The sequence below is a fragment of the Paroedura picta genome, chromosome 6 (assembly GCF_049243985.1).
Source record: "Paroedura picta isolate Pp20150507F chromosome 6, Ppicta_v3.0, whole genome shotgun sequence".
Classification (NCBI taxonomy): Eukaryota; Metazoa; Chordata; class Lepidosauria; order Squamata; family Gekkonidae; genus Paroedura; species Paroedura picta.
In genome coordinates, this window is record NC_135374.1 from 56,723,623 (window position 1) to 56,736,884 (window position 13,262).

Here is a 13,262-nt window from a genome sequence, read left to right on the forward strand (position 1 = left end):
CACACAAAACTCAACTGCATTGGTGGCAGGGAGAGGCTCTCGCAGAGAGCAGCGGAGCCTAATATCACATATTACTCAACTGCATTGGTGGCAGGGAGAGGCTCTCGCAGAGAGCAGCGGAGCCTAATATCACATATTACTCAACTGCATTGGTGGCAGGGAGAGGCTCTCGCAGAGAGCAGCGGAGCCTAATATCACATATTACTCAACTGCATTGGTGGCAGGGAGAGGCTCTCGCAGAGAGCAGCGGAGCCTAATATCACATATTACTCAACTGCATTGGTGGCAGGGAGAGGCTCTCGCAGAGAGCAGCGGAGCCTAATATCACATATTACTCAACTGCATTGGTGGCAGGGAGAGGCTCTCGCAGAGAGCAGCGGAGCCTAATATCACATATTACTCAACTGCATTGGTGGCAGGGAGAGGCTCTCGCAGAGAGCAGCGGAGCCTAATATCACATATTACTCAACTGCATTGGTGGCAGGGAGAGGCTCTCGCAGAGAGCAGCGGAGCCTAATATCACATATTACTCAACTGCATTGGTGGCAGGGAGAGGCTCTCGCAGAGAGCAGCGGAGCCTAATATCACATATTACTCAACTGCATTGGTGGCAGGGAGAGGCTCTCGCAGAGAGCAGCGGAGCCTAATATCACATATTACTCAACTGCATTGGTGGCAGGGAGAGGCTCTCGCAGAGAGCAGCGGAGCCTAATATCACATATTACTCAACTGCATTGGTGGCAGGGAGAGGCTCTCGCAGAGAGCAGCGGAGCCTAATATCACATATAACTCAACTGCATTGGTGGCAGGGAGAGGCTCTCGCAGAGAGCAGCGGAGCCTAATATCACATATTACTCAACTGCATTGGTGGCAGGGAGAGGCTCTCGCAGAGAGCAGCGGAGCCTAATATCACATATTACTCAACTGCATTGGTGGCAGGGAGAGGCTCTCGCAGAGAGCAGCGGAGCCTAATATCACATATTACTCAACTGCATTGGTGGCAGGGAGAGGCTCTCGCAGAGAGCAGCGGAGCCTAATATCACATATTACTCAACTGCATTGGTGGCAGGGAGAGGCTCTCGCAGAGAGCAGCGGAGCCTAATATCACATATTACTCAACTGCATTGGTGGCAGGGAGAGGCTCTCGCAGAGAGCAGCGGAGCCTAATATCACATATAACTCAACTGCATTGGTGGCAGGGAGAGGCTCTCGCAGAGAGCAGCGGAGCCTAATATCACATATTACTCAACTGCATTGGTGGCAGGGAGAGGCTCTCGCAGAGAGCAGCGGAGCCTAATATCACATATAACTCAACTGCATTGGTGGCAGGGAGAGGCTCTCGCAGAGAGCAGCGGACCCTAATATCACACAAAACTCAACTGCATTGGTGGCAGGGAGAGGCTCTCGCAGAGAGCAGCGGACCCTAATATCACACAAAACTCAACTGCATTGGTGGCAGGGAGAGGCTCTCGCAGAGAGCAGCGGACCCTAATATCACATATTACTCAACTGCATTGGTGGCAGGGAGAGGCTCTCGCAGAGAGCAGCGGAGCCTAATATCACATATTACTCAACTGCATTGGTGGCAGGGAGAGGCTCTCGCAGAGAGCAGCGGAGCCTAATATCACATATTACTCAACTGCATTGGTGGCAGGGAGAGGCTCTCGCAGAGAGCAGCGGACCCTAATATCACATATAACTCAACTGCATTGGTGGCAGGGAGAGGCTCTCGCAGAGAGCAGCGGACCCTAATATCACACAAAACTCAACTGCATTGGTGGCAGGGAGAGGCTCTCGCAGAGAGCAGCGGACCCTAATATCACACAAAACTCAACTGCATTGGTGGCAGGGAGAGGCTCTCGCAGAGAGCAGCGGAGCCTAATATCACATATAACTCAACTGCATTGGTGGCAGGGAGAGGCTCTCGCAGAGAGCAGCGGACCCTAATATCACACAAAACTCAACTGCATTGGTGGCAGGGAGAGGCTCTCGCAGAGAGCAGCGGAGCCTAATATCACATATTACTCAACTGCATTGGTGGCAGGGAGAGGCTCTCGCAGAGAGCAGCGGAGCCTAATATCACATATTACTCAACTGCATTGGTGGCAGGGAGAGGCTCTCGCAGAGAGCAGCGGAGCCTAATATCACATATTACTCAACTGCATTGGTGGCAGGGAGAGGCTCTCGCAGAGAGCAGCGGACCCTAATATCACACAAAACTCAACTGCATTGGTGGCATCGAGAGGCTCTCGCAGAGAGCAGCGGACCCTAATATCACATATTACTCAACTGCATTGGTGGCAGGGAGAGGCTCTCGCAGAGAGCAGCGGACCCTAATATCACACAAAACTCAACTGCATTGGTGGCAGGGAGAGGCTCTCGCAGAGAGCAGCGGAGCCTAATATCACATATAACTCAACTGCATTGGTGGCAGGGAGAGGCTCTCGCAGAGAGCAGCGGACCCTAATATCACACAAAACTCAACTGCATTGGTGGCAGGGAGAGGCTCTCGCAGAGAGCAGCGGAGCCTAATATCACATATAACTCAACTGCATTGGTGGCAGGGAGAGGCTCTCACAGAGAGCAGCGGAGCCTAATATCACACAAAACCAAACCACATTTGGTGGAAGTGTCTAGGAATGTCACTTATGATGACATGTGACTTCTGGGGCATGGCAAAGAGGTGTGGACTGCTGATATCACTTCTGGGTTTTCTTGAAGCCTGGAAAAAGTTTCAGGGGTTGAGAAAGGCTGACTTAGTTGATGCGGATATCTCCAAAACGTCTTGTGAAGACAAAAGCTAGATGGAGCTAGCCTAGCTCTTCTTCTTTCTTTTCACCAAAATACTGCTTTCACATATTTCACATTTGTTGTAGTTTCTGAAGAAGTATTAATGAAAAAAATCTGAACTAGCTGCTTGCCACATTACGACTGCAGACTGATATTGAAGAATATCAAAGCTGACTAAATAAAGCATATTAAAGCAGACTACTGTATGAAGAACGTTTCTTCAAGACACCTCTATATAATCTGTATAGCCAGCAATACACAGATTGAGTTTTTTTTCTATATTTCATCAGAGTTCCTCTGTATAAGCAGTGAAATTGACTAAAAATATCTGGAATAAGGTATATGTATAGTCCTGCTCAAAAGCTCAAAAAGGAATGACCTGACGTGGAATGGCTCAAAAACTCAAAAATGAATAGTTTGCTAAAGCACCGTGGATGAATCTAAACATAGTACAATTGGGGAGGGTGCAGGGCCGCTGCTGAATTGCAATTGTGTAAAGACTCCTCTAGTGTAAACTGAGACCTCCCTAAAGATAGTCTGTTGCAGTCTTTAATCCTGTGATTTGTCAGTACTTTTCCTGATCAGAGGAACAGTGAGCCAAACTAGATGCTACAGCATCCCTGGGTCAAGCCCAGAGACATCACTGCCATTTTAAAGCACAACACAGCTCATTTAGATATGCCACTCATCCTCATTGGACCTGCAGTACACTGGGACAAGGCACTCTTGTTCCTCACTCATGCCTTTCCAGTGCTGAAATGGTGTCCATTTTAGCACTTGAAAAAGCATCTGAGGAGGGGAACAAAATGGCTTCATCCATTGTGCTGCAGGTCTTCATTGGCATCTTGGACTGGATGGGTCATTGACCAGATACAATATGGCTTATTTTTAAAATTCTTACATCTGTGATAGGCTTTAAAATGACAATGCTGTCCATCGGTGGGAGCCAGAGATGCCATCACATCTAGGAGGTTTGGCCCTGAGAATCTATGCATACTTCTCGATATGCAAGCAATGCAAACAAATGCACCTCTATACAAGCTTCACATAAAAGATATCTTCAGCAGATCATGGAGGGGTCCCTTCATATATGACCCATTCTTTATATATGCTAAATTAGCAAATAAGCAAAGCCTCCTCTCAGTCCACTTTACTAGGCGGCACACTTCTTAGTCTGCACTATGAATATAGTTAGGCCATCAAGTGTGTTTTTAAATATAACTTACAATTCCCTCTCCCTCATATTGATGATTAACCACTTTTCATACTTCCTGTTGTCGGTATTGCAGAATTCCAGTTTGCGGATTTAACAGTGCAGAACTAAGAAAAATTACATGGCTTTAAGACTAGAGAGGATTTACAATTCTATTTAGGACTGCTTGGTAAGTGAAACAACATAACTGAAGCAATCCATGATGGATAATAACAAAATTTAACAGAACTTACCAAAATAGTGGTGACTATGAGTGTTCGGTTCGCCAGCGAATCAGTAATATTGGTAGATCTGTCTTTATTGCTGTCTGTCATATTAAGGCCACTGTTTGAGTTCCAAACCCCAATCTACACAAAACAAATTAGATAATTGGCTGCCACTTTTCTTAATGATGTTAAGGTAATAATGCTTCATATAAATGAATGTGTATTACAGTTGTGTACAAGAAATTCGCATTTGTTGAGACTGCACATCACAGGAACAGACACCACCAGTATGACATATTGAAGGGGTCTAGGATTTAACATATAGAATCTGTGGTAATATATGCTATAACATATCCTAGAATGTTTGATCAGTTTTATTTGGCCTACATTTCTTTGCTACTCCTTAAGCTATTTGAATATATGTGAAATATATCTTTTAGGTAGTGCTTATGTTAGCACATGCCAGTTATAAACCTGTATTATTTAATGACAATTTCCAGTTTATATTCCAGAGAGACTGCATTCAAAGCCTGTCAGATAAAACTGTTGGTCAGATTTCCAAATGTGATATATACACCATCTTCTTTCAGAGGGTGAAGACTTTTTTGTTTGTTTTGTTTTTTATCCCCTCTGTGATCCTTCGTCCTGCCCATGTTTTAATTGTTGTTGCTCTTATGTCTTTGCATGATGGTTTTAATTGTTTTGATGATGTGGGAGTTGCTTGTTTGAATGGTTTTTAAGATGTGGTTTAAATTTGTTGCCTGCCTTGATGGCCATTATAAGTGCAGAAAGGTAGAATATAAAATTTGTTAAAAGTATAAAAATAAAATCTATCTGAAGTAGCTCTTTCAGATTTTAAACTCTGAAGACCTTTGTTTTGAAGTGATACAATGTGATATGAAAAGTTTCACATCTCTATGGTATTCAGCTGATGGAGCAAGCAAGACATTTTGACTACCAACCTATGAGCAAATAACAATTTAAGCCATAAACAACAAATTACACTACCAATGGTTGCAGCTAATAGGGTTGGGGTTAGAGGGAGACGGAGTTGTGAGCTATTGCTAGGCAGGCTAGATGCCATTTGACAAGATAGACTACTGGTTTTACTCAACATGCAGCTCTTACATCTAACAACTTTTTGGATAAAGCATACTGCTTAGAGAAAAATGTTTAGACTTTAATGATACCTTTCTGGGATAAACCTGAATTATGGTACTTCATTTATTTTAGAATCCATATTGTTGAACTGATCGTCTTTTGACAGTTAATAAATGGAGGCATATAGTAAGAAACTTAAAATATATCAATGATATTCCAGGCACACTGAACAATAAGCAGTGAATAGTTTGTTCAAAGATTAAATTAGCTGTTCACTTTGTGTCTATTATTTAGTTCTGAGAATCTATGACTGGAAATTCCAGGGGCTTATGTGCGTGTATGCTGTCACAGACCTATAGACTATTGTGTTTCCTAATGCACTTAAATTGTGCTTGACATTGTTGGCAACGAGATTGTAAGGTTTTCTCACACAAATGGCACTGCACAATCACAATTTATGGAACATATATACACTGTACATTAGCCTTAGAGGAAAAACCTTACAGCAATGAGAAAGTTTAGAAGGGCATTGAAAAAAATGAGATTAAGAGATCATATCTATGGTGAAGACAGAAGATTTATTGCAGTTTAGTGACATGCTCAAAGCATACAACTTATTTTCTGAATGTATTAGAATGGATTAAATTATATGTAACTTGAATTACCCAGAAAGAGAAATCAAGAATCTCTGAACTTGTTTTGATAATGATCTAGCTATTTATCATTGATACAGATACATAAGAATTAGGCATAGTGATGAAAGAATACTAGTATAGTAAGCTTTAAACTAATCATAGTGTGGCTATATTTAGACATAACATTAAGTCAACATCAGGCACAAACCCAGTTTGTTCCAGCATATGCAGATACCTTGCTCCTACCCTCTGTTTCCAGGGCAGAATATGATGAAGGAAGCCTGGTCTAAATCCACCTCCATTTACTTGTTACTATAGTGTCAATATAGGCACAAACAACTGGAATCAGGCCTCCCACCCCAAACTAAAATTCAAACTCTGGATTGAACCATCTATCATCCGTTTCTCAGGAGACACTAACTCTGGTTAACCAGAGTTAGCCAGACTAACCATATTCATGACTAATTGGAATATGTTTTAAGGCCAAATAATTTATCCATGCAAATATGCGTGGGGAATAGGTAGGAAGCAAGCATATGCCCAAGCCCAGCAACAAAGTCAGATGTGTACACAATGTTAGTTTGATGTCAGCTTTGTATGTAATATAAGATGTAAAAACAAATAAAAACTACTTTTTCTGGAATCACAATAGTTCTGCACAGAACATGATATATGAATTTAAAAATTTGACTGCATTTGGGAGCATCAATGTGCAAAAATTATCTGATGGAGATTAGAGTTTGTGAGCTCTGTTGCAGACCTATTGCTTTCACCAATAACCTTCTCACAGAATATCCATAGGGTACCTAAATGGAAACAAACATCACTTAAAGAAAGGGAATTTACACTTACATGGAAGTAAGCATCATGTAATACTGGGAATCTAATATTCTATCATATGTTGAGGACTGGGATGTGGTGTTTATACCCAAAGAGGACAAATATCACCACAACTATTGTATTATGTAGTTGTTAGTGTATAAAATATGTCTGTATTTTGGTGCCCTTTGACATCAGATACAGTTTATAGGTGATCAGCATTTTCTTTAAAAGTGACAAAACTGAGGCTGATATCTTCAAAATATACACAAACTAAAACACATGAAAATCAAAACACGCTTGTATCTCTGTAGATTTTCACAGATGCAAGCGAGATGATTTTTACCTTTCCAGTGACTGCCCAAATAACCCTCTGAAATGGAGCAGTGAGGGACCCCAAGAATAGCTTGGGGGAACTGGAGGTTTCTCATTGGAGAGGGGATCAGTGAATATAGTTTCACTTGCACCTGTGAAAATCTACATAGGATCCAAGGCACTGATTCTACCAAGCAAAACGCTATTGTTTAACTCTGCATCTTGTTATATATGCACAAATCACACTGGGTTTGGAATATAACTGATAGCAGGATTATATCTAAAGTTAACTCTTCCACAGGAACGGCTAAATGAAAATTGGGCAAGAGCAAATGACTTTTATAACCTAGAACTGTAGTGAGTGGGTTAGATAAAATGCAAAGGTTAATCAAAGATCTATTCTTCTCAACAAAACACATTCTAACACAGATTATTGTCACTAAACTGCAATTTGAGTTCCATTTATCAAAACCTCAAGGAAGAGTTGTTTTGAGACTCAGCCTGAAGGTTTCTTTCATCATCTGTCTATATACAAACCTTCTTCCATACTTTATATAAATGATTAGTAACTTCACCAGCAGCCTTAATATAGAAAAAGGACAGAAAAGAACACAAAACAATTCTTCATTAAAAATGAAAGAACAATATATTCTGATGTACACAGTTGTAGCATTTTCATTTTAACAACATAAAGATTTACTGAGCCAGTTATTGCAGGATTGAGACATTATTGTGTTTAATAATCAGTAGTACTGACCTTTCATCTATCTAAATAAGAAATTTTCTTAGGTTAGAATGAATTCAGTGCCTCATCTCTTCTCACTGCTGGTCCCTTTCTTTCAGTAAACCATTGACTGCTTGTGGAAAACATTATGGATTCCCTGCATTGGGTCTCAGCATCTTTCTTTCCTTTCCTGAAGTACAGAAAGAGGCCAGTTCCACAATGTAACAACAGGCTTATTATAGGATAAATTGGCTGGGATCATAACACTTGAGAGAGCTTTAGTAGCTGCGTGGCTCATGTTGTACCCAGTTTCTCTGGGTAGTTTTCAACTGCTCTTCAAGTGAAATGAAATCTTGGCTTTTTCAGGCATGTTATTATGAAAGATAGACTATTTATTTTGATATGACAAACAGCAGATTGAAAGAGCTATACAGTTTACAGGATTTGCAGGCTTGCGCTCATTAAAAAAAATCACATCCCTATGCCAGACTATTTAGCTTGTGTTGTGCCTAATTTGAAACCTTACCTAAACCAAAATGAAGGATATATGCAGTAGATCTTTCCACATATAGATGTTATACCCATGAACATAAGGACTCCTGTAAGACTTTCCATTCTCCATCAGTGTGCATACACATTATTACATGTGAACAGCATACCAGGGCAGCATATCCAATTCTTCCCCCTCCAGGGTATAACCTGCACGGAGCTTTTATTGCACTTCCAGGTCAATTCAGTCCCTGCCTTCTACACGGAATGCGATTTCCGTTTTGAATTGGGGCGATTTAAATATTCCCTCTGCAACAGACATGATTGATCCGGAGTGACCCTACCTTTTCTTTGTGATTTCCTGGAGTGCTTTTAACCCTGGATAAATTAAAACTCGCATTCCTAAAACGTGCAGCTGTTTGCGTTTCCCCGAACTAAAAGCTGCCGAGCCTCCAATTGGTAAGGGAGTCCGTTCAAATGCTTCGGGTTACGAAACTTTCTTTCCAAGAGGTATTGTTTCTCTTTGTTTCTCTCTGGAATTTGTTTCCCTCTGGATTTGCCTCTTCTCTGAGAAGCTGCTGGCTAGCTGGCTTTCGTTTTGCTTTTTTAATGAACGTTATTGCAAACCCAGGGAGGGGAGGGGAGGGGGTGGCGTTTACCTTCCAGTGCCTACAATTTAGACAAGCCTCCTATTTCAAAAGGACGGCTGCAAGCTTTCCCTCTGAGATGGATCAAATTCCCTGTAAGTCACAGAGTGGGGGGCTGGTATTGGAATAATGGGAAAGAAAACACAAGGAGCCGGCTCCCGGCTCCCGGCTCCCCTCCCCCCTGCGGAGCCTAGTCACAGAGCCTCCAGCTGATTCTCCACCGGCAGTCAAATGGAGGAGAAATTCTCCACCCTCCCCGAATCAAGTGCAGAGTACTTTCTGTTTCAAATCGGGGAAAAATAATCAGGAAGACCCGAGCTCAAATCGATCCGAATTCAACAGGAATAAATAAAGTAAGTGCAGATTCAGCCCAGGTCTACTCCTTTGTTTAGTTAAGTTACTTTAGCTTCACAAATGTTCATGCGGACATACCATGCAGGGTATGCCTACAGGGATCCCTCTGTATATAGGTAATGCACCCTCATACCCAAAAAACTCATATCCATACATTGAGAAATACATTTTTTGCAGTGTGTAAACGTGGATAATTAGCAGAGGAGTAAAACAATATTAATATTAATAAACATTATCATGTTAACATAAAATGTCTTTTTGGGCTTCAGTTACTATGTGCAGCCTTCTCACCACTCAGGAAGGCAAAAACAGCCCTGTTTCTGTTTCCTGGAAGTAGGAAATAATCTGGGAAAGAGGAGGGAGCAGGTGATCCAGCAGCCTTCTCCTGATCATACAAGGATCAGAGCAACTTGTTTTTAAGCCGACCATTAACACAAAATATCTTTTTGGGCTCCAGGGACTATATGTTCAGTGTCTCAGAATTCCACCCAGACAGAAATAAAGCCCCCCCAAAATACAAATTCCCCCCCAAAAGGGGGGGATGCAACACAGCAGTGTTGATTTTTATTTAAAAAATGCATCTGTGTTGTGCTATTACTGCATAGCAATGTGGAAGTACCTTTAAAAAAATAATAATTTCAGTGCTGGTGGGAGGGAGTTTCACTCCATGAGAGAACAGCTGTGCTGTGATTGGTGGCTTGCTGTGATTGACAAGCCAAGGAGCAGAGGGAGAAGTTCAGCTTGTTTTCCCTTGCAGCCTCCTCGAGAGGCAAAAAGCCATGATGAAGCAGAGGGCAAACGCGGGAGGAGTCTCCCCCTGGGGAGGGCTGCAAATGCAAGATTTACCATCTGCATTTGCAAGCAGGAGGCCACTCGCATTTTGCCCCTCTGGGTGGAAATGGTCGTTATCTGAGTAGTGCCACCAATAAAAGGTAGCATAGAAATCAGATATCCATGTCTCTAATCAAATGAGATCAGACTTTCACATATGAGGGTGGTTGTTAATAGGCATAGATAACTGAGGTCACAAAGTGGGTGGATGGCTATAATGTTGCCAGATTACTGTGAATAGAAGATCATTGGATAGAAGTGATAATCAATGTTTGGTTCTACCCCCTAAATATAGTTGATCTAAACTAAAATTGTTCATTTAGAGCAAATAGGCAGACTTTTCTTTGAATCCAGAGTGGGCAGGGGACTCAAGAAGCCAGGCAGTACCATCCCCCATTGGAGAGACTCCCTGGCCCTATCACCACCTCTGCAGGATGCCTTTTGAACGTTCAACACGTCATGAGAAGGACCAATCTCTCTTTCTCTGTGTGTGTGTGTGTGTGTGTAACACACACACACACACACACTCATTTCAATGGTCTTGAACTGTAGAAATTCTAGGTTGATCTTGCCCAGTATGTACCTTTATTTCACTGAGCTTTTCTAAGACTAATCTTTACATTGCTGGCTATACTGTGTGACTCACAGCAGGAGCACAGAGGTCCCAAACTGGTTACCTTTTCTGTTCCTTCCTCCTTGAGGCTAATAATGTCTAAATCAAAATCTTTTCTTAAGCCATCTGTTTTGTTGAAGGTGATGCGCCCGGTCAAACCATCCCATCTGGCCTAGAGAGAAAAAGAGGATTCACTTTAGTTTAATGCTTAGGCTCAGCTCCACATGATTGGCGTTTTCAAGCACTCAGAATAAAAATCTCTCATTTGAAAATCAAAACTTTGCCTGTATGTAATAATGAAATATTATTTGGTAAGTCTTCATTAGTATCTCCAGGGCTGCATTATGACTTTCATGGGTCCCAAGCACTTTAGTCTTCATGGACCCCTCCCGCCCTTATAATAGCAATATTAAAAAATTATTTTGATATAACTTTAAATATGTCAACTTTTTCCTGTTTTAGGCAAAGTGTAATAGGTTTTCATGAGCCCTAAAATTTCATTTTTCATTTTTTTCTTATGTGAGAAAAAAATAATTAAAACATTTTCTTTGACCTTAAAAGAAATTAAAACATTTCCATGGGCCCCTAACAGTATCACAGACCCTCAGCACTGTGCCTACTGTGTCTAATGGCTAAATTGACCCTGAATAGCTCCATGGATGCTAGCAACAGTATTCAAACCAAAAATAAAAGAAAGAGTTTATTTAGATTGTCATAATTCCTTCAAGGAACTCAGAGTGCCCAGCCCTTCCCTTCTTCCTTTTTCCCCTCATAAGAGCCTTATGAGATAAACTGAGAAGAATAACTGAGTATGACTTTACCACATTGGCTCAACCAGATGTACCCTCAACCCCAAGTCAAACCTGACAAAATGAAAAAGTAAACTCGGACAGATACCAAACTAAATCATTGCCAATTCCAGTTCCCCCTATCAGATGTCATCGTTTTTCATATCTGTCTTCATTGTGGCATTATCAATATATATATTGTGATAATAATGTTATTAAGGTAAAGGTATCCCCTGTGCAAGCACCAGGTCATGTCTGACCCTTGGGGCGACGCCCTCTAGCGTTATCATGGGAGACTCAATACGGGGTGGTTTGCCAGTGCCTTCCCCAGTCATTACCGTTTACCCTCCAGCAAGCTGGGTACTCATTTTACCGACCTCGGAAGGATGGAAGGCTGAGTCAACCTTGAGCCGGCTGCTGGGATTGAACTCCCAGCCTCATGGTCAGAGCTTCAGACTGCATGTCTGCTGCCTTATCACTCTGCTCCACAAGAAGCTCTTAATAATGTTATTATATTATATACTGTCTTAAAACCAGAATACTGATGGAATTTTGCAAATACTGTTAGTGAACCCAACACTCTCAACTTACTGGTGTTTTAAGATGTAAATGCTCACATGCCCAATATCTATATGACAGGAGTGAAGAAGTTTCTGTCCTTTCCAAAGGCATTCATTGAATTCTCTTACTATTTTCCAAACTCATTGAATCTTCAACTCCTCTTGACTTTCTTTTTCCACACATGCACTATTCAAGCCATACTATCTAGAAATTTACAATGTTAGGCTGGTTTGGGACATTTGTATATTGAAAAACAGCCACATGTTACATGCTTCTAAAGCCTGGAGTAGTTTTAAAAACAGTTTGTAAATTGTAATGTGGGATGGATAACCTTTTATCTGCATCCTTCTGTCTGCCAAAATATACACAAAAAGAAGAAAAAAGAAAGAAAACAGGACATTCAAATCCTGATCAAGATTCCTTCCCTTAATTTGGAAATGTAGCTTCATTGGGGAATAAAACTTTAGCAGGCCGAGATAGAAAGTAGAAAGGTGGGAGTGAGACCAGGGCTGATTCTGCATTTACTTTGTTTTTTCTGTTGTGAATCTTGCTGAATTCACATCAATTTGCACTTGGGTCATCCTCTATCCCTCCCTCCAATTGAAACAGAAAGTGTTCTGCACTTGATTGGGAAAGCTCAGAGTGTGGAGGAGAGCCAAACGCAGCACAAGTCTCTTTCTTTTCTTGAAGTGGGGAGGAGAGGATTGGAGACAGCAGAGGAGGGGGAATAAATCTCTGCTATGAAAAGTTAGGGCTTCTGGAATGCAGTCACTTTTAGACAAGCCTTGCTACCAGAAACCAGGAAGTCTTTGAACTGACACCCTGGCCAATCAGGGAAGACTGCTTTGCCACAGTGTTAGAGGCACAAGGCAGGAAGTTAATTCACAAAAGCAGAGATCTGCACATTTACTGATGGTGATTTTTGAATTATCGAGGTTTATATCCACTTATGGATATCATGGGGGAAAGGTAAGGTCATTCTGGATCAGCCATGCATGTTGCAGAGGGAAAATTTAAAGTGCCCAAAATCAAAGTGGAATTCAAATTTAGTGTAGATGGCAGGGATTTATTCGTGCTGGCAGTGGGTAAAAAGCCCCATGCAGACTACATCCTGGACTAGGCTTTTTGTGTATGGAAGTTCCTGTGCTGAAATCTAACAAACATTGTCTTTGTAAT

At 41.7% G+C, this 13,262-nt stretch overlaps 1 protein-coding gene and 1 long non-coding RNA gene across 9 annotated transcripts in view; one reads left to right on the top strand and one right to left on the bottom strand.

Annotated features, from left to right (window-relative positions):
* The window catches only part of GRIK1 (glutamate ionotropic receptor kainate type subunit 1), a 201,555-nt gene that overhangs the window by 40,338 nt on the left and 147,955 nt on the right, over positions 1 to 13,262 (bottom strand). For 4 of the 8 annotated variants that reach the window (XM_077342508.1, XM_077342503.1, XM_077342505.1 and 1 more), the window contains exons 8-10: positions 10,802 to 10,909; positions 7,617 to 7,661; positions 4,237 to 4,350 (exon numbers count right to left, since the gene is read on the bottom strand). In XM_077342508.1, the coding sequence (XP_077198623.1) occupies positions 4,237 to 4,350; positions 7,617 to 7,661; positions 10,802 to 10,909 (267 nt within the window). The remainder of the gene's footprint in view (positions 1 to 4,236; positions 4,351 to 7,616; positions 7,662 to 10,801; positions 10,910 to 13,262) is intronic. The other 4 variants (XM_077342509.1, XM_077342506.1, XM_077342507.1 and 1 more) reach the window with 2 other exon arrangements.
* The window catches only part of LOC143839869 (uncharacterized), a 109,971-nt gene continuing 105,043 nt past the window's right edge, over positions 8,335 to 13,262 (top strand). The window contains exon 1 of the long non-coding RNA XR_013231918.1: positions 8,335 to 8,751. This is a non-coding gene — a long non-coding RNA (uncharacterized LOC143839869). The remainder of the gene's footprint in view (positions 8,752 to 13,262) is intronic.